The sequence below is a fragment of the Mauremys mutica genome, chromosome 3, assembly GCF_020497125.1.
Source record: "Mauremys mutica isolate MM-2020 ecotype Southern chromosome 3, ASM2049712v1, whole genome shotgun sequence".
NCBI lineage: Eukaryota > Metazoa > Chordata > Testudines > Geoemydidae > Mauremys > Mauremys mutica.
In genome coordinates this window covers 155,870,081-155,896,689 of record NC_059074.1, presented here as the reverse complement: position 1 = coordinate 155,896,689, position 26,609 = coordinate 155,870,081, and the positions used below count along the sequence as shown (strand labels likewise).

General features: G+C 48.4%; 1 protein-coding gene across 2 annotated transcripts in view; it reads left to right on the top strand.

Annotated features, from left to right (window-relative positions):
* The window catches only part of GALNT14 (polypeptide N-acetylgalactosaminyltransferase 14), a 194,661-nt gene that overhangs the window by 41,881 nt on the left and 126,171 nt on the right, over positions 1–26,609 (top strand). The window contains exon 1 of one of the 2 annotated variants that reach the window (XM_045011283.1): positions 22,485–22,514. The exons of the other annotated variant lie outside the window; for it this stretch is intronic. Coding sequence (XP_044867218.1) covers positions 22,503–22,514 — 12 coding nt within the window. The 5' untranslated portion in view covers positions 22,485–22,502. Of the gene's footprint in view, positions 1–22,484; positions 22,515–26,609 lie in introns of those variants that run through there. 2 annotated transcript variants of the gene reach the window in all.

The window sequence follows — 26,609 nt, the reverse complement described above, 5'->3', positions numbered from 1 at the left end:
TTTTTAGGTACTGAACTTTAAAACACAATGTTAATTTTTAAGCCTAAACTTCCTGCCAATGTCCCCTTTAAAGACTGGCCTGGATCCACCAGTCTTCAACATGTGGAATTTCCACAAGTACAGGGTTCAGTTTTAAGGAGACATCGCTAAAAAGAGGGGATGACTGACACACTTCTGAACTTAATTGCAGATGGCAAATGCAGTTTAAATATATTGAATCAGCCTCCACAGAGAGAAATTTAGCCAGTTCATAAAGCATTTGTTAACCATTAACTGAAGCCCTGTTGTTAACGATTCTTAATAGCAGCTACTTGAGTTCATACTCATCTCTTTTGCTGCACTTTTTTATGGACCATCAGCCTTAAACGTGTAATTCCATGTTGCAGCCACTTATGAATGATATTGGGACAAACTGAACCGGGTGTTATGCTTAGATTGATACTATTTCTGATTTCTGCCAGTTAATGTAATGTAGCAGTTTAATCTCCTATCAGACGTGTTCAGGAGTATTGGTGTGGTCACAGGAGGAGTTGTAGCAAATATGATACAAAGCTTAAAGGTGTGTGAATGGGATAATAGATCATGAATAATGGTGGGAGGAAGAGTGGGCCAGTAGTAAGGGTGCTGTTCTGAGACTCAGAAGACGTGAGTCTATTATGATAATTCAAAATTTTAAAAGGCCAATTTAAATGAGATGTTTTGATTGTTTGATTTTTGTTGAATCATTTCCATCAGCCTGAAACTAAACTGTTTTGGAATTTTTCCTTCACAGAGGATTTTTGAAATGTTCGGGTTTTGTTCCAATTTGGAGCAAAGCCAAATCTCAAAATCCTCCAATTGCCATTATTTACACAGCTCTCAGAAGAACTTTAATGTAATGTAGCCTATGGAACTTGTTGCTGGAGGATATTATGAAGCAAACTTTGGGATTCAGACACTGATTCCTTATACTAGCTAGGATAAAATTGCAGGGAATATCTGCTTTTATAATTTACAACATCCGTGATGGTCTGGAACAAAAATCCATACATATTATATAGTACCAATATACAATAAGAGGCATAACTGGGGCATTCCTTCCATCATCCATTCCTCTGAGGCAGCTGTTGTTGGCCACTGCTGGAGACAGGACACTGGATTTAGAGTGACCTTTGGTATGTTCCAGTCTGGTAACTTCTACAGAATGTCCCACATCTGGGGCCAGTTTTTTCTCTGTCAACTCTTCTACATCGCCACTGGTGACGTTTCACTGAGGTGATGAAAGCAGACCTGTGGCCCATGGAGATGTTGTCAGAGTTACAGTAGGAAGGAAATAGTTCCATTATGCTGTGGAACAACCTTAGCACCAGGTACTGGGTCAGATCCTCTGCCCTGCCTAAATCCCTTCACACTGTTCCAATGGCACAGAAGGAACTCAGATAAGCAGTGCTGGCAGAGGAGGTGGGAGTGCCAGGGTTAGGGCCAGAGCGTACAGTGATTCTTGGCCAGCAGAACAGTCTATATGGAATTGTAGCAGCTGGCATAACTTGGAGCAGGCTTTAGGCTATGGTGTATTATGCCATTAGCTGGTGTAGGCCCCAGTGTCAGAGGAACAGAAAGGTAGCTTAGATCTGCCTATTCTTCCCATGCCTCTGCTGCACTGAATATAAGCTTGCTGCTGCTTAGAATCTAACCCACTGCTAGTCTGGATATGCAATAGCATATGTCCCTTGACTTCAGTGGAGTGACTCAAGCATTGCAACAGTGTAAACAAGATCTGAATATGGCCCTTAATGAGATTCTTCCCATTTAGAGATACAGTAGTGGGGGGGAGTGGGGCGTGTGTGTGTGAGAGTTAGTCAGACCTGGAGGTGAGAAAGGGGAAGCTGCATCTTTGAATGAAGGCCGCTCAGAGCCCATCTCTTTGGCACTTTCCTTACTGCCAGCTTCTTTCACCTACTGTTTCTTACAAAACCTTGACAAAGCGACAAAGTGAATGTAGTGCTTGTGCCTCATTGCTAGCCCCGGAGACTGAAAGGCTCTGTTAATGCTGGGCAGCACACACTGCCTACAGACCTCCTTGCAGTGTGCCTCGGTGTCTCCAGAGGCTGAGAAACAAGTTTCTCCTTAGTGCCCATTCAATCCTTGGCCTCTCTGTTGAGATGGTCACCATGGCCCATGTTAGTGCCAGTCAAGGCAGTAATTTTTGTGACGTGCCTTGGGCCAAAATCCCAGCTTGTTTCAGACAGCTACACCAAAGGTGACTGGCATTGTATAACTCTCCTGGGGAGAGCTCTTAATTTCTGCCCTGTTTTTGGCAGACTTGGTCGATAACAATCCACTTCAGCATTTATATGTTCTCTTGCCTCTGAGAAATAATCTAGTTCCTCACATCCCTCCATCATTTAAAAACAAGAGACATGCTCGTTCCTGGTTCTGTACTGGATAGACCAAAATGACCTCCCTGCTTTCTACCTTACTGTGCTTGTGCTGACTCAGAGAGGGAGTTTTGATTTGAAAGCCCATGGCGTACTGGTGAAAAACACTAGGCTTCGGAGACTTCTGCTTAGCTTCAGAACATGTACAGCATCAGACAGGGGCATGGCAAACTGTCATCAGCCCACCCACACTACTGATGTGGCTTGATCTTGACCTTGGAGGAACAACATCTGGACATGAAAGGGTAGTTCTGTCCCTCTGGCTTGCTCAGTTCTTGGGCTTTGCTATGACTATCCAACAAGTGCGTCAGCTAATGCCAACTGGGTTTTGTCCTATGGAGTCTGTGGTGTCTCTTGTAATAGAGAAGAGACAGGACTCAATTGCAATATTGTTTTTTATTGAGGTTGCTGAGCAGAGACAGTAGTGTAGTTTTTGCTGTCTTTCTAGTTTCCAGACTTGCTTACAGCCTGTGCCACCTGATGTCCTCCGCCCCGTGCCCCTAGGGATCTTGCTAAGTCTTGGCCATAACTGAGCAGTTATATTAGGGACTGCTGACTGGAGGTGGCTGGGAAACGTTATATTTTTCCACTGAAAATTTCAGTTTTTGTTGGAAGAGCCAAAAACCTGAACTGTTTTTCCTTTCAAGGGAATCAGCAGACACTTTCAGTGAAAATTGTCATTGTGTTAAAATCCAACTTTCCATGGAAAATGGTTGACCAGCCTCACACCTGACTATCCTAGATGCACATGCCAATGAGGGAATGGACGAAGAGTACCTCCTCACTTCATGCAGCCCAGCAAACAGTCACCAGGCTACAATCCTGGATGGATTGGGACCAATACATACCTTCATAAACCAAATCAATGGTGATCTCTCCCTGACATCTCTGATGCTTCAAGTTTGCACCTTCGCCTTGTGCATTATATGTGACCGACCAGTATTATCTGTACTTGAGTCTGAGATAGGTTTGGAGGACATGAATGTTTGAGCATGTTCAAGTCAGGAGGCTTGGTCTCTGAGAATGATAGGCTTGGGCTGTAAAATTCTCACCAAATTTTGAGTGTATTTGGAGCCAGGAATTTAGCTTGGAATCACTTCTAGTTTGAATTGGACTGTGAGCCCTTTGACAAGGACTGTCTCACTACATTTATGTACAGTACTGCTTTTTGTGCTCAGAAGGAAGGAGGATCCAGTGGCTAGGGCACTCACCTAGGACTTGGGAGATGTAGATTCAAGTCTCTGCCCAAAATCTTGTGGCCTGGCCAAGTAAAGGCTGGTCTACATTGGGAACCCACCACACCCCTGAGAGACATAGCTATGCTGAACTAACCCCTGGTGCAGACAGTGCTACAATTCATCTGTTGACCTAGCTACTGTCTCTCGGGGTGGTGGATAACTGATACTGACAGGAAAACCCCTCCCATTGGCATAGGTAGTGTCTACACTGAAGCACTGCTGCAGCTATGCCGTTGTAGCTTTTTCAGTGTAGACATACCCTCGTTACCATCTGTAAAACGGGATTCTCGTACCGCCCTACCTCACAGTTGAGACTGAATGCATGAAAGATTGTGAGATGCTTTGGTAATGGGGAGCCTATCAAATAGACTGGTGAAGCCGTAGCTTCTTATAATCTCAAAATATGATGATGTTTCAGGGGGAGGAGAAAGAACAATACAAACCAAGCTGATTTATGATACTATATTTTTTCTACTTAGCGCTTATTAGAATGGTAAAGACTCACATGCTGTGCTTGTGACTTTTCCCCCACAATGCTACTTTTGTTATGTAAATTAAAAAAAAATCACCTTCCTTGCAATTCTCTCCTTAGTTTGCTGAGTCAGAGGAGGTGACAGATTCCTTGATTAAAACTCTTACAAGCATTTCATCATCATCATCCTGATTCAAGTGTGTGCATTAACATGCTAGTCTTTGAGAGAGCCGCTTCCTTTCCAGTGTGTTCTCTGAGTCTGCATCTCCGGGTTCTATTCATCTGCCTTCTGTTGGCTTCAATCTGACAAAAACAGAAACCAAAGAGGACTGGCTGACTCAGGGGAATGGCAGTGCGCTGCCGTATCCTCTCTGTTAGTCGTTCTCATTTGGCTTATGTTGGTAGTGGCTAGGTCTGTGTGGAACCTTTTGGCAAACTGGAAGCTGCTGTTGGGTTTGGGAAGTAAACCAGGCCTTGCAGTTAGAATTTGATGAACTCAAGGGGAAATCCCACCCCCACATTGAGTCCTCAGGCCCCTGCTTCTCACCTAAGGGCTGAGGAGAAAGGGTAAACCAGGGTTTGACTTGGAGAGTGGGCTGGCTGAGGGAAGGGCGGTTTGCAAAAAACCTCAGCCAGGCTTTTGGGAGACGTGTGGCACATTTTCCTGAGGATGGGCTCATATCGAACCACAAACCCACAGCCCCATTTAACTGTTCTTGAGGTCTGCCATGAGTATTTTGTCTGTTTGAATGCTACTGGAAAGGCATTCCCATCTGGAAGGTCCTTGGCCTTTGTGAAACAAATTGGAGGATATTAGTCCACTTACTAAGTAGACAAGGGTTGGAGAGACAAAGCCACCACACTAGTCTCAGCAGAGAGGCCAAGGACTCAATATTTATTAATAAGACTGTGTATTGCTGTAGCACCAAGAAGCCCCAGTCATTGACATGGCCCCTCCACAACAGGGCTGAGGGCAGTTTGGGGAAAGCTTGCCCTGCTGTCCATGTTAGACCTTCTCCACAGATTAGAGGTCTGCTCAGATCTAATTTTTAAGCTGGAACTGGACCCAAGCCCACCTGACCTGAATCCAAGAGGACGGAATTGTTTTCTGACCCAACCCTTCCCCCTCAAGCTGAGTAACCCTAACCCTAAGTAATGGCCTCTGCCATTGCCTCCTGCCTCTGGGGCTGGCAGAGCAGCAGTTGCGAGTGCCCAAGCTGCTGCCCCAGTTGTGCTGTGTGTGAGAGGCACTGCAACTCCTCAATGCGCTCGCTCCACAGCGCACACCGTGCAGTCAGGTGGCAGCGGCCATCAGCAGAGGGGCACTGAGCCACCCCCACCCCAACCTCATGAGCAGGAGGAGGTGAGCAGAGACAACCTGACCCGAGCCAGAGCGGCTCTGGTTGTTTTTCAACCTCACCTGAACCTGACACTTGTAGTCAGGTCCCACTGGATTCGGGTCAGGTTTCAAGGCTCTATATAGGAGCCCTGGCAGCTCTGTGCTTAAAGTTACAGTGAGATTTGAGTTTAAAGCAGGACTAAAACTCCTCATTTAATTACTGAATTTACTCTCCGTATTTAACACACTTGCTCTTCGGGAGCCTGTAGTATTTTCTTGCTCAAATATTTACTCACATTGGCAGAGGGAACATTTAAGAATGAGCCCTTTGGGAGATATCTAAAACAGTTTCTTCGGGCTCCTCCTGCTGCAGAACCACAGTTGCTGTCAGCTCTAGCCTTCCCCACATGTTCATTCCTGCCTCGGACAGAGGCCACTTTGGAAATGTTAAATTTAAACACACAAGTGTTGTATGCTTAGTTCTGTACTAGCCTCCTTTATGTCTGCAGGAAAAAGCCAATGGAGCTGCCTTCCACTGGCTACTGCCATCCTCTGACCTTTGGGAGTAGGCTGGGCAGCAGGGGTCATGATGGAGGATTCTAGAGGGGCACTGTGGGTGGAGGAGCTCTGAGAGAGTATGGGGGAATTAGGGAGTCCAGGAGGCTTGAGTGGGGATAGGGTTATACGTGCACATTGTTAACTCCCCTGACCTACATTTTTCATATAGAGATGAAATGATAGATGTTACCACCACCTTCATGTCTGGGTCAATCGAGCTGCTGTTAATCAGACTGTTGAGGAGTTTGCATTGAGGTTGGTTATGTGATAGAAGTGCAAGGGGATTTGCTATTCCGGGGAGGAGTCAGACACTGTTTGGATGTTACAGCATGTGACAAATGCTTGCCTTAACTGGTGGTTTCCTTGGTTTCTAGAGATTGTGTTGGTGGGATTGCACTTGAACAATCTGAACTGGGCGCAAACAAAGTTTGGTTTGATGCGGGTAAACAGAGCAATTTCCAGTGCTGTCAATTTTCTACTTTCCCCCAGCAGTAAAACAGAAAGCTAAGAAATCACCATACTCCTAGTGACAGGATCAGTAGGTTTCACTGCATGTTGCTGAGCATGACCAGGGATAAACCAAAACAAGCCTATTTGCTTACAAGAACTGTGTCCTGCTGGAATAATATATCAATCATCTCTCCCCTGCTGAACATCTTGCAGACTTGTCCCTGATCTCAGCTCAGCAGAACAGCTAGTTGCTGTTCTCTATTTCCAGCAGTTCTGGTAGATTTGAGTGACCTGCGCCTGTTTTTTTGGAATAATGAGATGTTCTCTGAAAAATCCTTCTCTGCCTTTGGGACAGATGACAGGCGCATCAAGGAGCTTCCGAGTTATGTCTGACCTGTAACATGCTGCTGAGGAGTGTCCTCTGGATTCGGAACATCTCTGCACATCTCTTATGGTTCACCATTGGATTGCCAAGAAATTAACAAACAACACCCAATTGCCGTTGGGAGTGACAAAAACAAGCCCCCTCCTGACTCTAACCAAGAACGTTCTCAGAGCTGTAGGTGGTGACGCCAGCAAGAAAGCAAGCAGAAAACCAGATGTGTTTATACCAGCTTGCTAGAGACACAAGGCAGGAACCGACAGACGTTCGCAATGTGGATTAAGGGCCAAATCTGCCTTCTCCTGCTGCACCTGCAGAGGGCCCCTTTGGAGTGGAGCGGGGGCACTTTTGCAGAGCCCACTCATGGAGTGTGCACCCAGCAATCTGCACAGCTCCTCGGTGGTTCCCTGTGTGCCAAGGCAAGAATTTAGGAGAGGGGCAGGACAAGTGGATCAGCCACCTCACAGGTTCACTAGCTGCTCCCCTGCCTGCATAGTAGGAGGGAGCATGATCATCATGGAGCCTGTTCTGTGGCTTGGGGTGGGGGTACAGTTTAATAGAGGCAATGTTGACTAGTGGATAGTGGGATGTATAGAAAACTGTATTAAAATTGTAGACCTAACACTTTAAATGCATAGGGGGTTCCTGGTCCTGCCTGCAGGCAAGGGAATTTCTGTAAGGAAGCAAGCGTGCAATCAGTCATTCTGCAAAGAGCCAGCCTAGAGCAAGGTGTGGTGACTTGTGCCTCACTGTCTGAGGGGAGCATCCTGTTTTCTTCCTCTCTGTTTTTGGGTTCTTGTGTGGTGGTGTTCGAAATTCTAAGAAATAAAGTAGGGTTACACTGCAACTTTCCAGCAATAGTATTTGTTTTTATCCAACTTCTCTGTCTGGAAGCTGTGAATATAACAGGTTATGGGACTGGAAGTCAGGAGACCCAGGTTCTAATGATGGCTCTGCTGTGTGACCTTGGGCAAGTCATGTCGCCTCTATTTCCCCTCTCATCCTTTGTCTGCTGTGTGAATTTAGAAGCCCTTTGGAGCAGAGACTGTCTGTTATTATGTGATTGTACAGCACTGAGCGCAGTCAGGTTCTGATCTTCAATGAGGCCTCTAGCTGCTACTGTAATATAAATAACTGGGGAGACCTTCCAGGTATATTATGGCTGAGGAAGGGTTTGTCTCTGTATGAGGGAATGGTAGAAATCACTAGGGGGTGAAAACCATTTTCATCTGTCTAAGATGGTTCTTTCTAGCAGTGAGTGAAAAACAGAACCATTAAACTGTCATTTAAAAAAAAAAAGTAATGTCCCTTTAAGAAAACATTAGACACTAGATAAATATGTTGGCTGCAAGGATATCTTGTGGAAGGGCATGTAATTCAGTGGTAAATCACCAAAGAGGGACAGTTCTGGGAATGAACAGTTAGCAACAGAGACAGCGCTGTGCGTAGGCTGGCTGCAGGGCTTCTTTCACTGGGGATCTGGTGGGGAGAGAACTGTCCCCAGAGGACACTAACTTCTGGGACAGAAACCTTTGAGTTTTGCCTTTTATCCCCAACTCTGGTCTGATCTCCCTCCACTGCTGTCTGGTTCCACTCTGCAATGTGTGGACACTTTCAGGCCTTTTGTTTTTGGGTTTTGCGTTGTTGTTTCTAATGGAAATACCAGCCCCTCGACAGCAGCTGCTGTGTCCATTCCCCACAGCCTCGCCCAGATCTGAAGCCATGGAATGCCACCCCACTTCAAAACAGAAAGCCAAGGGGGATGTCGGGCACTGGAAGAGAGGAGGGAAGCTTTTAAAATAACCTGCATATGTTTCCTTTAGCATCAATAGAGATGTTTTATTTCCATCCCTCTGAACACCCAGTTCCCGACTCAGTGGTTTTAAAGAGGTAGTTGGTTGACCTGGAAAAACAGCAGAGGCTGTGTGTGTAACTGCATGAAAATGCCAGGAGCTCAGTAGATGCAATGTGTTTTGATGACATGGTGGGGAAGCAAAAACTGTCAGGCTGATGTGGCAGAGGAGGCATTGAGGCTTCTCTCCTTCTGCAAGTCAATTCTCAGTCTTCAGGGCATGGACCTATTGCCAACTGTGGTCTGGAAGGAATTAAACTAACGCAGTTAGGTGAGGTAAGGTTGGATCGCCCCCTTCCTTTGACGCAAGTGGCATCAGCTAGGGTTAGATATTAATCTGGATTATATAGTGTGGAATAGATCATTAGCCTCTCAGGTATTTTTTCTAATGATGATAATACCTTGCACTTTGTATCTTTCATCTGAGGATCTTAACACACTTTACATGCATTAATTCACCATGACCCCGAGGAGTAAGTGAGCATTATGATCTGCATTTTATAGCTGGCACAAAGGGGTCAATTGCAGAGCTGGGAAAAGTTCTCTGGAGTCTATAGACTCTCAGTCCTTCATCCTAACTATCCCTAGACCACATTGCCGCCTCCTGATATTCTTGCCTGAACATTTTCTGAGATCTTTTTCTTTTCAGCTGGTATAGGATTACCTTCACTGCGAATGGAGAAAGGTATGAGAGTGCTGAGTTGTACCATAGTGATTTGGATTTTTAGCTCTGGGGAGACAAAGGGGAAAGGTTTGTGTCTGTCTGGACCTCTCTGTTCATCTGGGCAGTAATATATACTGTAAAAAAACAAGCGGAGGAACCAATGCATCTGTGCACAGAACTCTCATTGACTGCAGATGGTTTGCAGGATTGGGCCTTCAGATATGGTCTCCTATAACCAGTAAAACTACACTGTATGGCTGTGCCATCTGATTTCTTTCAGACAGGGAAGCTCCTTCCACAGCTGTGCACATTCATTCTTTCTCTCTGCCCTTCCTACTCCCTCTGTTCATCTCACACTGGCCTCCTCACTGGACTTCCCCACAATCTTCTCATTTTTGGTGCAAGAGCCTTCGCCTCTGCAGCTCCAGCTGTGCAGAACAGCCTCTGTCTCACCACCTCATCTACTTTCCACCTCCTTTAAAATTTCAACTGCCGATGTAACTTTTCTCCTGTCTCTCCTGAACTGGGCTCTGCCCGCTGCTGCTGCTTAGTAGCTGACTCTGTAATTGCATTACTTAGCTCTGTAAGTGGTTTTCGACTATGGCTTGTACAGAGAATGCCGCAGAAGATAAACACTGTTTTGATTGTATTAGACTAAGATGCACTATATTCCCCCCTCATCCCCACCCCCTTTACAGTGCTTCCATAACACCTTTATCTTTGGCTGGGAGGGCAAGTTCATGGCTTCCTTTGCAGCCAGTTAGTAGCAGTCTCTGATCTCATCTGCAATATTGTGTCTGATCCTCTCGGCTTCTGGATGCTACAGACTCCTAGCAACTTGAACCCATCCCCCTGAGAACCGAGGTGAATCAAGCATGTACAGAGGGCTATGAATTAACCTTACGGAGTGACTGACTAAAACCAAAGTTCAAGCCCTTGCTCTATGCTCCCTGGGTCTTCCTCCCATCCCCAAAGAGGGTTTTTGAAAGCAAAGTGCTTAGTGCTTGGTAAATATTTTATAGCTTCTAATGGAACCAACATGTTTACTCTGCAAGAAAGGAGGAAAAAAACCCTTAGTTAAGGAAAACAGCAGGCTGCCATGGTGCTGACTCTTCTAGTTTAGAAGCTGAGAGCTTGAATGGTTTTCTACTTCAGGAGTTTCAAAGCCCAGAAGAGAGCCTGAGGGTCCTAGAGGTGACTGGTTTATAGACTGTCAGGGCAGCAAGGCAAAGGGAAGGGGAGTAAACAGCTTGGGTGACCGGGCATAGTAGAGAGCATTCTGGGATAGACTCTGGGATATCCCAGAATGCTCTCTGCCTCTACTATGATTCTGCAGCCATTCAAAGAAGCAACACTTGAGTCTCCTGCCCACATGGCAAGATAGAGTGCAAATGGGGAGGGGAAAATGCCAGTCAGGCCCCGGGAACTAGAAATGCGTTCGAAGCTGGTGAGCAGTGTTTCTTCATTCAGATGTACTTTAAATATGGATATGTTTGGGAAAGCATAATCCGAGGTTCTGATGAGTCCCCAGAAGTTCTGCTTCCTACCCAGGTCTTTAGAACCTGCTATGCCCTTAGCTTGCTGCACTGCTGGTTGCTCTTGACCCTACATGGTTTTCTTTTCTACAGCTAAACAGGCATATGTGACCCCTCTGTTTCCTGCCTGTTACCTGCAGTGGTTCTTGAGCATTTCACAGATGTGCTAGCCTTTCGCTTGGGGAGCTCTGAGGCCATCAATCATTTGTGTGTGTGTTTTTTTTTAATATCTAAGCAAATACTTCATGTGAAATTGATACTTGCAAAAGGTGCTGGATTGGCAGCCCTGACGACCTGAAGGCCACAATGCTCTGCCAGTGAGCCTCAGCTCCAACTAGCAGGAGGGGCCCCAGTGCAAGGAGTGGGATGAGCTGAGTCTCCATACCCACTCCAGCCCTGGGCATCTCTGCTGATGCTGAGTGCTGATTAGAGCCAGTTGCACGGGTGTAGATACTTGCTCAGTTGCAAGCTGACGAAGACCCACCAATTCACTTCACACAGGCCACTGAACATCCATCAAATGATAACTTTCAGTCACTGTTTACTAAGGGTGAGTGTGAGCATTGATATGCTTTGAATCCCAGACTATTACTAATCCCAGCAGCTTCCCTCTGGGGTCATGTCTGAGGTATGCATCAGGAGAAAACAGCTTTGCTGGGTCTCCTCTTCATCCATATTTGGGCACCGCACAAAACTGCTGCACAGTCCAGACTGGCCTGTCTGAGTTTCTAGCGTCTCCCAGCTCCAAATGCAAATGATAAAAATGTGCCCTCAAGCAATGTTTAAAACCTACAGGGGGAAAAACAAAACCAGGCCAGCTGTGCCTGTTTGCCTGCTTCCCTGGAACGCAAGCAAAGAGACACCTGGCAGAGTTTCCAAGCTGTAACCTACCTGCCTTCATGGTTCAAGGAGGCTTTGCAGCAAAGGCTCCATGTCAATCAAAGTGGCTAGAATAGCACTGGAAATGGACCAGAAATATTCAGGGAGTTATTAAACAAGCTGCATCTCATGTTGCAGCCTTATATTTTGGGCTATAATGAAAACTCATTCCTGTGTCAGCAAAGGGAACTCATTTATGCCTGAGTAGTAACTGCACATCAAGATTTCTAGGCTGCCTTCTGACACCTGACAATGGCAAAATCCTCTTTTCTTTATCGATAATGACACGTGTAGGGGTAATCAATGTAAAATTAAAATACTTAATAACAAGAACAAAAAACCTTCCACCTCTGGGTTTTCATCTTCATCCAGAACCACATGCTTCATGGGGCTCTTTCACCGTTGCTTTGTCAGATGACTATCAAGTGGCTGGGTTGGTTTATTTTTTGCTCCAAGTTTACAGGCATGTGCAGCGACATTGATCCCATCCAGACATGCCTGAGTGTGTGTGTGTGTGCGTGTAGGGGGGGTGCTGCTACTGCAGTCTTTGACACTGAAATGTTTTCTGAATTTGAGACAGGGTAAAAGGATTCGACAGCTCCAGTGTTTTGCCTTTGGTGGTAACGCAGCTTCGTGCCAAGTTATAATGATCTTGTGTTGGAGAATGTAGCCGAGTTGATTCCTGTGCTGGCCTGAAATATATTCTGGGCATTGCCACTTTGGGAACCAGTCGGCTGCCAGGACCTTTTTTTAGTGCAAGAGAATGTGTGTAGCACCTTTCTTGCAAATTCTCTCCCCAAGCCCTTGGCCGATGTAAATGATCAAGAGCAGTGGAGAGAGTGGGGCCGACAGAGTCCCGGGGAGAGATGTTTTCAGATTAGATTTTTAGAAGGGCTGAGGGATCAGTGGGATGGAGAGATGTGGAGAGGCTGTTTGGTGGGCAGAAGAGAAGGCTCTCTCGCCAGCGGAGGAGAGATTGTAAGGAGGGACAGACAGAAGGCTGCTGGTAGGAGGACACATGGAACAGTGAGGGGAGTAGAGTAGAGTGAGACAAGGTCTGAGGAATGCTGGGGCAATGGAGGGTTTTGAAAACCAGCAAGTTGTGACTGTGGGACAGAGGGGCTCAAAATATACACAGCTTCCTGTGTATCCATTGCGGAGCAGTGGCCAGCGATCTCTCCCATATTCTATATGTACCATTCTCCCATTCCTCTATTTGCTGCTGCCAGGCTCAGGGTCCTGTCACTCCTATTGCCTGGGGAAACCCTCCCACAAAGAAGCAGCGGAGCGGCTGGGCTGAGAGAAAACAAACCATTGCTTTCCTTAGTGCACAATAAGGACCAGTGTGATTCCGCCCATCACCACATGTCATGAAACCATTAGACTCCAGACAAGGAGGAGAGGGAAAAGGGGGCAAGTGTGACAGACCTGAAAAATACTGAAACGGCCTTGCAAAGCCATTTAGCCTCCTGGTTTTTTCCTTTGGATTCATCATTTAATTGGTGATGCTGATGAGCTGAGTCATCTGAGCCGAGCTGGTGGCCTGCCAGATCCCAACCTCCTCTTCCGATAAAATTGTTAACGCACCGAGAAGCAGCCGGGATTGTAATTGTCATTTGCTACAATGCCAATTAAAGCTTTTCTTGTTTTCCTTTCACATCTCAGTGAGCTTCCTAGAAATGCAGGGAGCTGCGTTAGGCGCTTCCTTCAAGTGAGTGTGGAGGCGGTGGCGGGGGGTGGGGTGTCTAGTTCTTTTGAGGAAGAAAACTCTCTGTAAATTCTGTCCCTCTAGGAAAGCAGGTGTTGCTTATGGTGGCGGAGGGAGGTTTTGCTACGGCAGCTGCTGTTATTTTTCCCAGCGTGATCTCCTACCTCCCCGCAGGGATGATTCTACACTTGTAGAGAATTCTGTAAGGCAGCCAAGTGTTGTTAGGTCAGCCGGTGACATTCTCTCACTTGGCAAGTTCCCTCATTGCTGCAGTGAGTTGCATGATTAAAGCAAGCAAGGAGATGTCCTCTGGAGAGGCAAGGGTGCAGGGGGTGAGAGCTTCCTACGGAGAGGGGACCCTGAGAAGTTTGTCACTCAGGGGATTCAGCAGCCTAAAGAATTAGGAATTTAGGCTTAGGTTCCAAATGCCGGGCCAGATCCAGAGCTGGTGTAAATTAGCACCGTTTCATTGACTTCAGTGAGACTAGGCTGACTTACACCACCCAAAGAGCTGCTTCAGATTTATAAGGTTGAATATGTCAAATGTGGCTCTTGAATTTTGGAGGTGGGGAAAAGCAGGATCAAAGACCCACGCCTCCCCACGCCCTCAAATTTATCTACAAACCCTGTGGCGGTGAGCCTCTGAGCCCAGGTCGCCGGACTCAGGCTTGCGCTGTGGCACTAAAAAGAGCTCTGTAGATCTTGCAGATTGGGCTCTGAAGCCTAGGGAGGGAGGGAGGTGCCCCAGTGCAATCCCACAATTGGGTACATACTTGGGTTGCTAGCCCACGGCGGAGTCAGTGCCGCCACATCTTCACTGCTGATGTTACCTGCACTATCTAGATTAACACTGGCATGGGTGTGCCTTCTTGTGCTGAGTTGCAATTTAATTTGTGGTCTAGATGTATCCAAGTGTTCCGGGGATTGAGACCTTAATATTTACTAATAGGGCTGAGCCTGTGGGCAGGACCTCAGAAGAAAGAAACTGGTGCTGCTGGCAGCCCTGCCAGCTTTCTCTGCCAGGCTCTTAAAGTCCTGCATGTGGACTGCAGTAGTACAAGCTTCTGCCACCAGCCAGCTCCTCAGACTCTTTCTCCTGAGTTTCCTCTGCCATGGCTCTGCTACTCCCTGGATCACTTCTCTTACTCCTGAGGGAATTCAGCGCCCAAAACATCAAAAATTCTGCACACAATATTTTAAAACTCTGTAAATTTTATTTGACAATATATAAATTGTCAATATATATAAAGGCTCCAGCATGGCAGTGGGGAGCACAGGCCACTGGGTGCACAGAGGTGGGAGATCACCCTGCAGACCTTCTCCCAGCCCTGGGACAGGGACTCGGTGGTGAGGCTGCACCTTGACACAGTGCAAGGACTGGACCTGCCCCAAAACTCCCCAGGGCCCTGCCCCTCCATGCCAGGCACAACAGGTATGCACAGGCAGGCTCAGCCCAGCAGGATCAGAGTGTGGAGGGGCTTAGTGTGGAGGGGGAGTCCAGGTGTGGGGCAAGAGGGTTCTCTGTGGGGCAATCTGGGTGCGGGCAGCTCAGTGGGGGATCTGGCTGCAGGGGGGATTTGGATGCACAGGGGCTTGTTGGGGCAATGGGACTTTGCACGGGGGTCCCAGTGAAGGTGGTTGGGGTACAGTGGGGGGAGGGTCTGGGTGTGGTGGAATGAGGTTCTACAGGGGGGTTTGGGTATGTGGGGCTCCGTGGGAAGGGGTCTAAGTGCTGGGGGAGTGGGACTTGGTGGGGTGGGGCCCCTGGTGCAGCTGGCTGGGGCTCAGAGGTGTGGTGGTCTGGGTGCAGTGGGCTTGTCGGGGTGGGGGTTTAATGGGCCTACCCTGCTTAATGAGCAAGCCCCAGCTACTGCCGAGGGGACGCCGCATGCCAGGCTCCCGCTTCCCCATCCCCCACCCCACCCTCACTTCCACATCCCCTTCCCCCTGCCCCAGTCCATCCCCCTCCTTCCACGCTGCCTCTGCCACACTGTAGGCACTCACTGTTCTACAGAAAACAGGATAGTAGCCATGCATGGTGCCCAGCACATGTCCCTCACCTGGGTAGCTCTGTGCTCACAGAAATGTGGGGAAGGGCAGTGGCATGTGACCCCGCATGTCTCCCTCTACACCTCAGCACTGTTTGGGGGGGCAATGCCCCCCAGCAGTGATTTACCTTTCTGCAGGCTGCTCTAGGCACACGAAACGATGTACCTGTGCTGTGGGGAGGGGTGTATGACTGCTCTTGCGGCTTCCCTTTGCTTCCCTTTCATTTTCTGCGGGGAAGCAAAGAAATCTGTGGGGGACATGAATTCTGCACCAGTGCAGTGGTGCAGAATTCCCCCAGGAGTTCTCTGGCCCCTCAGCCAGGGTCTCCTGGGCTTTCTCATCAGTGAAACTTGCCCCCATCCACTGGGTAAGCCTCAGAATGTAACAGATAATTCCACTTGTCACGACCCCTGAGTTCTCTCTGCACTGGAGAGGGTAGACACTGCTCCAAGTACCTTTGCCTGATCCCATCTTCTCAGTCTGCCTGAGTGAATTACTTTTGCCTTCTCCTTTCCCCAAGCTGCCTGGCCGCTGCGCTACAGCCCCCTTTCCCTGAGCCCCTCATCTTCCCCACTGTCTAGGGCCCTTTTTGAGGAGCTACCTGTGAATTACATGGGGCCAAGAGTGAATTATGTGGCTCTTTTGGAACAGGCTGGTTTATTTTCCATTACTGAGCTGAGTTACTGAGGAGAAACTATAGGCTGACACAATTCCCTAAATTATGCCTGCTATATTTTCTGTGCTGTCAGTCATGTCCCTTCCAGCCCTGGAACCTAGCGAACACTGCAGCAGCAAGTACCAAGCGATCAAAGGTTTAGATCAGTTCCTGCTGTCACAGACATTTTACATCTAATTCCTTCTCCAGGAGAGTTGACAAGAGTGTGGGCTGGTGGCTCTTCTGTAGCTGAGTTCTGTAATACTATAGCTGTGACTTGAGCCCCATCCTCCACGTGGGCCATGGAAACACCTGTCCCTTTGCAAAGCCAGGTCGAGCCGGCATTGTTCAGTATGCTGGAGCCCTTAAGCTGTTGTGGTTTTTTTTTTGTTGTTGTTTTTTTTTTCATTACAAGATGCAATGGATTCTAAGGGCATAACTTTCTGCTTGTCCCTAACTGGATTCCCATCCCCCTTTGATGCACCAAGGTTATTGGTGGATGCACTGGGACTTCCATATTTAGGTGGCCTAAATTGCGCCCGCAAATAGGGCCAGATTTTCCAAATCTGGCCCTAAAAATGCAAAAGCTATAGTTAGCCTGTCCAGCGAGCTTCCCTCTGCCAATGCAGGACACAGCCACACGGTGCATTGTGCAATTGCCTTTAAATAACACATGGGGGTCTCAGAAGGGCTCAGATTCTCCCAAGTGCTGTTAGGACAGCAGCAGTGCTGCCTTTATTCCAAACAGGGCCTGCTGGAAAATATGAATATGGTATAGGCAGTGGCCCAGAGCTCTTTGGCACAGGTTAGTAAAAACTGCCGTTTATTAACAGCACCTTTCACCTGATTATCTTACCACACTTGGTGAAAGTTATCACCCTGAACTCCTCAGAGCAGGGATCAGTGTTTGGAGAGTGCATAAATAATGGGGAAACTGAGGCTCAGAGGTCCGGAGACTTGCCTCAAGGTCAGTGGGCAGAGCTCCAAATAGAAGCCAGGAGTCCAGAGTCCTCTCCTCGAGTATTTCTTATTTCTCCATGATGTGTGCATTGCTCTTCTTGTTTTAGCATTAGCTTTGTAAATGTGTATTTCTTAAACCTTCTTAACTGCCAAAGGGCCTAGGGAAAAGGACCTTTCTCAGAAAAGTCTAGCGCGGAAGATAATTGTCCTGTAATGTTGGACACTGTCAAGTATCTTTATCGTGAGCCACTTTTTGAGGGGAAATTCAGGTGCATTGAAAATGTTGGCTGGTAAAAAGAAAACCAAAGTTCCCTCAGTCGAGGGGATGAGGCGAAGAGTAGCAAGCGCTTGGCTGCTCGGTGAGTGCGGTTTCAAGTCAATACACTGCTGTTGTCATTTGCCCCCGACTCCAGGCTGGGTTGGAAGGGCAGCCATCCAGGGGAATGATAGCAGCAGTAGCCTCTAAAGCCAGGTAAATATCCCCACAGAAGCAATTACCGGATGTATTACCACTGGCTGCGCTGCTATGAAAAAGCCACATCGGCTCGAGGATGCCAAGTGTATTAACCTCAAGATCTCTTTCCCCGCGCTGCAGCTGGAGGGCTCCAGAAGTGCAGTGGTGATTATGTGCTTCTTTTTAACAGACTCCTCTCTGAGCAGTGCATTTTCCTTGGGGTCTCTTCCTCTGCTCCCCTCTCAAGACAAGAGGGTCGCTTTACAAACCCGTCCATCTCCCACTGTCCTCCTGAGACTGGAACATGCGTCTCTGCAGGGACAGGCTTAACCTGCTCCAACCTCAGAGCTACTGAACGTTTTTTTATGCAGAGGCTTTGGGCTTAGCAAGTGATGGAGCAAATCCTGGCTCGAGACTGAGTGCACCAGGCTCCAAAATAGAAAGCGTCTTCTGTTCTTACTGACACGCTATTGGGGAGGTTGGTTTGACCTTGAAGGCTGTGAAGTGCCTCCAGTGTATCCCGAAATGGCACAATCGGTGGGAAAGCTTATGACAAAAACAAATCGCATGTCTCGCTGCACAGTGCCTTGCTGCCTCCCCTGCCCGCGGGGGGGCTGGGCTGTTTCCAAAGGTGCTTGACCTCGGAAGGTCCAGGGGAAAAGCCCAGCGTGGCTGGCACGGGTGAGACAGCGCTGCCTTCCTGTTTCCAATTTCTGTGCCTCTTAATTGCTGCCAGCCTTCGGGGGAGTGAGACTCTGGCTTGCCTGCCTGCTGCTCGGTTGCCTTGCAGGAGTGCAGCAAGCCAGCTAAAGATGGCATTAAGCACTCACATTAGGCAGTGGAGGAGCTGCCCGCGGTGCTCCGCTTAATGAGGCGCTCGACAGCAGCTGAGACGCACTCTGCCTTCTCCTGACACGTTGGGGAGCCCCCCCGAGCAGAGCCGGAGTTTTGTTCCAAGGAGTTGGCTCACCAGGAGGGAGAACAGTAGAGAGGGGAGGGTGTCAAGGAGGATGTCAAGGGGTCGGCATTGCTTGTGAGAGGCAGTCAGTGAATGTAGACAGGTCGCTAGGGTAAAGCTTGCAGCCCAGCCCAGTAGAAAAGGGTTCCATACACGCTCACTGAGGGGATCATAGAAACCAAGGCTCTGTCTGATCTGAGGGGAAATTAAAGTCCTGTTGTGCGTCTCACATAAGCCTAATGTCTTTGACCACCCCTTCCCTTCTGCATTGCACCGTGTGCTGGAGAGTTTGCCCTAGCCCCCAGAGGTGAATCCCAGAAGCTGGAGATGGGAGAGGCCTAATGCAGCACCCAGCTCCTCCTCCAGCCAATGCAGACTTGTTCCCTGCATTCGTTAGTCAGCAAGTGCTTTGTCCTGGTCCCTGTTAGCAATCCCAGCTAGTTTCCACTGCTTCCCCAGGAAGACTAGTCTGTAGCCTAATACTTCTAGGAAATGCTCCTGCACTCTGCTGTAGTTAGGGTTGCATTGCTTTCTGTTTAAAGGTTGACTCCTCTAAGTGCTCTAAAATGTGGCTGCTTACACAGATTATCTTGAAATTGGTGGTGCCTTGTGGCAGCGCTAGGTAATGGAAGTGATACAAATTTGGGGTCCTTTGAGGATGGGGTTTCTGAGATACAGCCCCCGTGAAAAACCTGTATTTTACAAAACCATTTCGTTCTTCCAATAGCTTAAATGCTGCCTCGCTGAATGTCATTTGATTACTATGTGATACCCATATACAACTCTATGGGTATGATTCCTTTCTCTCCCCTCTCTTGCAATATTTGTAGGCTGTTCTCATGCACCCCCTCTTAACCAGGTTCTATATAATTTAACTCTTTCAATTTTTCCTCAGACATCAATTTCTCCAGCCCTGTATCCATTTTTGTTGCTTTACTGTAAACTTCCAGCCTGGGAGCATTTAATAGTGATCTACATACCGGTAGCAAAGTACTAGTGGGATGGAGGTGCTATACAATAATAAGATAATATTTACTTATTAATACAAATCCCAGGCCATGTATATTTCAGACCCATGAAAATTAGGGGGCTAATTTATCTGCTGCAGCCAAGTTCTCCTTTGTGTACCAGTATGTGTGTGGTGGGGGTGTCTGTCAGGGAATTGATAATAGCTCCCTGATTCTTTTCCCAGCTTTGGCGTAGGTTAGAGCAACCCCCAGGGGACTGAATGCCAGACGGGGCACAGCACACTCCTACTCTGCTTTCTCCCTGCTGCTCCCCATCCCCAGCACAGCCGCTGCCACTGGAGATGCTGGCTGGAGAGGAGGTAGAGGCTGGCTGTGCCTGCTCTCTGCCTATTGGGGACTCAGGCAGTGCAAAGGGAGCAGAGAGGGGCAATGAATATGCACTATGAGTTTCAGGAGATGCAACCAAAACTCAGCTTGCTCCAGAATCATTTCCTCCTAGAGTTTGCCACTGGCAACTACATGAAATGCTCCCTCTCCTAGCCCTTCAGTGTTAATCCCAACTCTCTTCCTAAGCACACACAGTGCAAGCACCTGCTGATCTCATAGCCCTTCCTAGCATCAGCAAGACATTCTTGAAGGTTGAGATGCTGCTCAGTTATATTCTGCTTCCGGAGGTGTCACTGTGGAAACCTCGTCTGCTTTAAAGCAGGCATGAATCAGCCACGAGGGCATCATTGGCAGAAGCATGGGAAGATAGTGTTCCAACAGTCCTATGCTGAATTTAATTCCTCCTGCTGAGGTCGAGAGAAGAACTTAGTGCATTCAGAAGCAACCTTTCAGTGGCACGCACAGCTGCTGTGATACTAATGTGAGCTGTCGTTTTCTTCTAGCCTTGGTCCCATCTATATGGAGCGGGCTCTTTGAGACCTCCTCCTCCATTCTAGTCTGTCTTGAAGCAGTTCTTTGGAAACTCCACAACTTTCTTGTGTGCTATCCATCCATCTGACTTTGAGTCTTTCAACCCTTCTCTTACATTGCAAAGTGGACAGTAACACCCTGTTTCCTGTACATTCTTTTGATCTTCTCTTCACATGCCTGAACCCTCTAAGCCTGGACTCTTTCAACTTTTCTGTAATTGGTACCATCTTCATGCTTCCCCTAACTAGTTCATTCTGAACATGGCTCATCCTTGTAACTCCAAGCATCCATCTTCACATTTTCATTTCCACTGTATTCAAGATCTGCTTCTGTCCCTTCCTTGGTGCCCAGCATTCGGAGTCATACAAAAGTGCAGGCCTGATTAGTCTTATAGATCTTACTTCACAATTTGATAGGCATGGGAGCGATCTACGATGCTGATTATACATGACCACAGCAAGCACAATTTTTAATGTATTCATCTTCACAACACCTGTGAGGCAGGAAGTATTTCCCACCTGTTTAATGGGGAGCTCTGAGACACAGAGAAAATGAGGCCTTGTCTACACTAGAACGGGTTTGCTGGTATAGATATATTGGCAAGAGACTTTAAACCAGTTTCCCAAACACAATAGGCTCTGCTGCGCCAAGGACTCTTTGTCGATATAACTGTGTCTGCACTAGGGTTTTTGCAAACATAGCGCTCTCACTTCTAATTGGCAGCTATTCTGGCAAAACTTACGTGTAGACCAGCCTAAATCAATGGGGGTTAGGGACCTTAATATCTTCTGAGGATCTGAGCCTGAATGAATTGATCTAGATCACTCAAGAAGCCAAAACAAGGACTTAACCCAGGTCTCCCAAATCCCATGCTTTCTCATGGAATAGCAGCATAGCCTAGAACGTATCCAGCTCTGGGGACATCAGTGGCAGGAAGATACCAACAAACTGGAGGGACCTCTGTGCAGAGCAACAACCAAGTCGAACAATGATCAGAGGGCAGGAGGGGTTGGCATACAAAGAAAGATGAGAAGTGAAATCTTACATAGCTTGATTAAATGACCAAGCGGGCACAGTCCTGTCCACAGGTCCTTGAAAGGCGTGAACCCCAAGGAGTGAGGAGTGGATTGAGGTGGAAGGGGAGGGTAACAAGGAGCAAGAGATTAAATTCAACAAAAGGAAACTATACTGGGGGATTGTGTGATTGGAGGGGGGGGGAGAGATGATCCATGTAAGAGGTCTTTGCCAGCAGTGAAATGAGCAACACCCCCCCCCTCCATACCCACTGCCTGGCTGTTGATCTATACAGAGTTGGGTATTTTTTTTTCTCCAGGCAACAGCTTGCTTTATGCTGACCTCCTAAATATTCAGCTCATTATACAGTATCATGTATAAATAAAACAGAAGCAAGCAGAAGTGGTCTCCAGGAGGATATAATCGCCTTCCTTTTCTTTATAATTAAACAGGATTTGTCTCCATGTGTCAGGCTAGCCTCTGGGCTAATTTATTGTTTTAAGGAATTAGATACCGGGTGCTGGGCACTCGTGAGTGATTCTAAATGGAGCTGGGTCCTATGTGCCTCTGGAATTCAAAGACCCCCGTCCACGGATACCAGGGGTGTGTTCTGTGGTGGTGTGGGCAGGGGGAGGCATTGCAGGAATAGGGAAATTCGTATCTGGGTATAGTTGTGTATTTCAGGCGTGTGTGTGCACACGTTTTAGGAACGTTTGGATCTGGGGAGCTCATGCCTCACAGTATGAAATTGCTTCTCATGCAGCTCCCACGCTTATCCAGGCTGCTGAGAAACTGGACCAGAGTGCTCTGCCTGCAGTGCTTTGGCTTTAGGCAGAGTGAGCAGAGAGCCGGGCCAAGGAGCACTTCCAGCTTCAAGCAGGGTGGGGTGCACTGAGCCAAATGGACACAGCTGTGAAGGATGCCCGGTGCCCCTCCCACTACTTCAGCACAAGCCTTAATAGGCTTAATAGGCTTAAATACAGGTGGAGGGCTGTATTTCAGTGCCTACATTCCTATGGTCTCTCCCTGCTGATGACTCAAAAGGTATGTCTCCACTGCAATCAGGAACTGTGATTGCAGCAGATGTAAGCATCCCCAAGCTAGCTTGCTTAACAAGAGCAGTGAAGCTGTGGTGGCATGGGCTAGCTATCAAAGTACAAGCCTGCCTGGGACCTGGCTAGCCTGTGCTGCTGTGGCTTCACCGCTGTTATTGTTGGAGCTAGCTCAATCAAAGCTAGAATGGGTATGCCTTAGGGTGCCAACTTTCTAATTGCACAAAACCAAACACTCCTGCCCCGTCCCTTCCCTGAGGCCCCACCCCCAAGGCCCTTCTCCTGCCCGCCCCTTTTTCGAGGCCCTGCTTCCCACTCACTCCATCCCCCCCCCCATTGTCGCTCGCTCTCCCCCAACCTCACTCACTTTCAGTGGGCTGGGGCAGGGGGTTGGGGTGTGGGCTCCAGTGGGGTTGCAGGCTCTGGGGTGGGGCCAGAAATGAGGGGTTCAGGATGCAGGAGGGGGCTCTGGGCTGGGGCTGAGGGGTTCAGAATGCGGAAGCGGGTTCAGGGCTGGGGCAGGGAGTTGGGGTGCAAGGGGGTGTGGGCTCTGGCTGGGGGTGTGGATTCTGGGGTGGGGCCAGGGATCAGGGATTTGGGGTACAGGAGGGGGCTTAGGGCTGGGGCAGGGGGTTGGGGTGCGGGAAGGGGTGTGGGGTGCAGGCTCCGGGAGGGAGCTCAGGGCTGGGGCAGGAGTGTGGGCTCTGGAAGAGAGTTAGGTTGTGGGAGGGGGTTCCAGCTGGGGAAGGGGGTTGGGATGCAGGAGGGGGATTGGAGCACGGGCTCCAGCCAGGCGGCGCTTATCTCAGGCAACTCCCAGTTGGCAGTGCAGCGGGGCTAAGGCAGCAGGCTCCCTGCCTGCCCTGGCTTCGCACTGCTCCTGGAAGCTATAAAAGTACATAGAATTTCCCCTCCCCTCACTGGATGGCCCTCTCAGCCCCCCTTGGGTTAACTGTGCTGTGTGGAGGAGGTACCTGTTATGTCAGGCTTGTTGCTTTCCACCAGCTGCCCCTGCTGGGGTTGTGTTCCTTCCTAACAGCACACGCTGGCACCAGAGGAGAAGGTGGGATGAGCTTTTCTCTGTGTGAAGTGATGTAATCCTTTCAGCTGGCATTAGTGCCTCGGACGGTAACAGCTCTATAATTGAGCCTCCCCCGATGCTGCAGCAGATATTTAAATCTCGTTTGTATAATGCCTGGTTACAATTCCTGCTGAGAGATTACTGTCCGCCTCCAGTACCCCTGAATGGAAACAAACAACTTCAAGCCATCCAAAAGCAGGGAAGAGAGTTACTGCCCTTCTAGCGAGCACAAACACCGCAGGACAGCAGGGTCCCCAGAGGCAGGCTGTGCCAGATGGCCAGGAGTTCTTGTGTGTTTTCTGATGCTGTGGTGCCATTGGTATATTATTATATTAATTCTGTAATGCCTCAGTCATGGCAAATAGACAGGATCTTAGAGGCACAGGGTAGACTACCCCATGGGGGCATTACAAAGGCACACAGCAGCCCATGCGGCTATTAGAAGCACATGATACTGTATACTCCAGGGGCTGTTACAGAGACACCTGGCTCCCCATGGTTATACCATAGAAGCACCCAGAATGAGTCAGGCTGGTCTTTGCACAGGGACTTCTCCCCACTCCCTTGTACACTGGTGCAAGGCATGGGACAATCCGTCTCTAACATGTCTGCCAGGCTCATTCTTTCAAGCCTGTTGTTTTAGTTCCTTTTATGATTTTTTTGCACCAGTGTGACAAGGTTCTCTGCTCCAATTGGTTGGCTCTGTCCCGAGCTGGTCTCTGCAGGATGTTTAAGACTCTCTTAAAGAGTCATTGGGTGACAGAGAATGTGAGTCTGTAGCTCAGTGATTAGAGGGGAAAGAGTTCAGAGCCTGGAGAGCCCTGTGCCATGTGAGCTTCATTCGTAGGGAGGGGTAACACACACAGCGTTGCCCTTCCAGGAACGTGCTGGCTCTGGGCAGGACCATTTCCAAAGCCCATTGAGCCTCAGACTGACTGCAAAAGCTGCTGCTCAGTCTCTAACCCCTGGGCGTCAAACACTAAGGGCAGGCAAAGCTTCCTGAGCAGGGATCGGCCAGTAGCCCTTCGCCATGTTGCTCGCCCTTCATCTTGGGACCAGTTGTCAGACATCTGGTTATGGTGCCATCTTGCTGTACCAGGCTATGGTGTTTTCTGTCATAGATACTCCACCTCCAGTGTAAGTCTGCAGCCCCTGTTGTGTGGAGCCCTGGGCCTTCATCCAGCATCCTGGACAATATGGTGCAGTGCTGCAGCGTTTTTTTGTGATGCATGACAGGAGAGACAGGCCTAGAGGAAGCTGGGTTCTTGACCCCCATCTTTGTTCTGGAGACATGTCATGGGCATGAGGCATAGAGCTGGGAAGGCCTGGGCCAGATTCCTGCTGCCTCCAAGTTTCTCAGGTCTCATCCTTCTTCCCCCACTCCATCTGCCCTCACCAACCCGCGCAAGCCCACTTGTCCTTTATGTCTCTCCCACATGCATTCTATCATTTCTAATACCCTGATACCAGAGTGATGGGGCATCAGACTTCTCCCTGCATGGTTGTGTCTGTCAAACTCATTCAGACTCTTCCTCTTCTGCCAGCACCCCGGGGCATGGTGGTGTAAGAGGCTGGCATGCTGCAATGTGGATGGCACTGATATGGCCACCAGCTACTGCCCCCTAATGGACAACTCATCAACTGTCTCTGCCACCATGGGTGAAAAAGTCTTGGTGGCAATGAGAATTAGCCAAGCACTCTGTATGTTTGATGACTAAAACTGGTTTCTGTATAACAGCTGCCTGCATGCAACGAGCCTAGTGGTCTCAGTTCAGCGTTTAGTAATTCGATATCTGTATAGTGCAAACCAGCATCACAGTTCACCAATACAGGGTCAATGAGTCATCTCAGTGCCAGCACTGTGTGAGCCGTGGAAACTGACCTCCCCTTTCACCTCTAGGAGGTGCTTGTGGCTCGGGTTTTAAGAATGTTTAGAGGGACAGCTTGGGCCACCGCTATCCCTGATGCATTTTTTCTCTTGAGGATAAATAGAGGACATTGATCCAGTGCCTGTCACTGGCATGAACAAGCCTTGGGATGTGTAAATATGATCTTAATCTTCAGATGAGCCCTGGGAAAAGGCAGCAGGAGGTGATGGGGGATGGGCTGTCTCCCAGGAAATGAGGCAGGAGAGGGAAGGATGGGGAGCCAGAACCTGCTTTCGTGTTTCTCAGACAGTTATACAATCTGATGTGTTTCTTTTACCTGATAATTAGTTTTTTCTAAAGAGCGACAAGGTGTTTGCTTTCCTGGATACTCCTAGCAGAAGTAGAATTTTAATACTCTTTACAGGTGACAGGCAGCATATTTTGCAGACAGCTGGCATTCACGCTGCAGCTGGCAGTGTGTTGACACTTGTCGAAGACTGGTGAATAGAATGGGCTGTGCCACACTGAGGGGTTCCTTTTTATTTCTTAATTTCTTTCACACCTTACTGGAATCTTTAATTTTCAGTTTCAGAACATTTCCCCAGACTCGGTATTTATAATTGTTGCAGCACATATTGTGCATGCTGTATAAGTCTCTGGGCTGCCTACAAGTAGGGAACATAGTCAGCAGTTAAATTATACATTAGAACTTGGGACCCTCTTTTCCTAGAGCACAGGCTGTTGTTGCACAAGCTCCTGAAGAATCCTCATTAGCATTAATGCTTTGTCTACTCCTTGCAGGACTGCTACTACCACACAACTTAATTGCATGCACTTTGTGCAGGTCTCATTCCATCCTGAAGAGGGCAGTGGATTGCAGGGCTCCAGAACCTCTGGTTCTTGCCCAGTTCAGGTCTACCTCTACAGCCATACTCATCAGTGTAAGCGCAGCAAAGAGTCCTGTGGCACCTTATAGACTAACAGACGTATTGGAGCATGAGCTTTCGTGGGTGAATACCCACTTCGTCGGTGTGTTTCTTATACCACTTGTTCTTGTTGCCTCTGATCTCAGTTGGTTGTGGGGACTGTGTGTTGTGGCTGTGATTGGCAAACGCATAGTGAGTGAACTGTGTGGGTG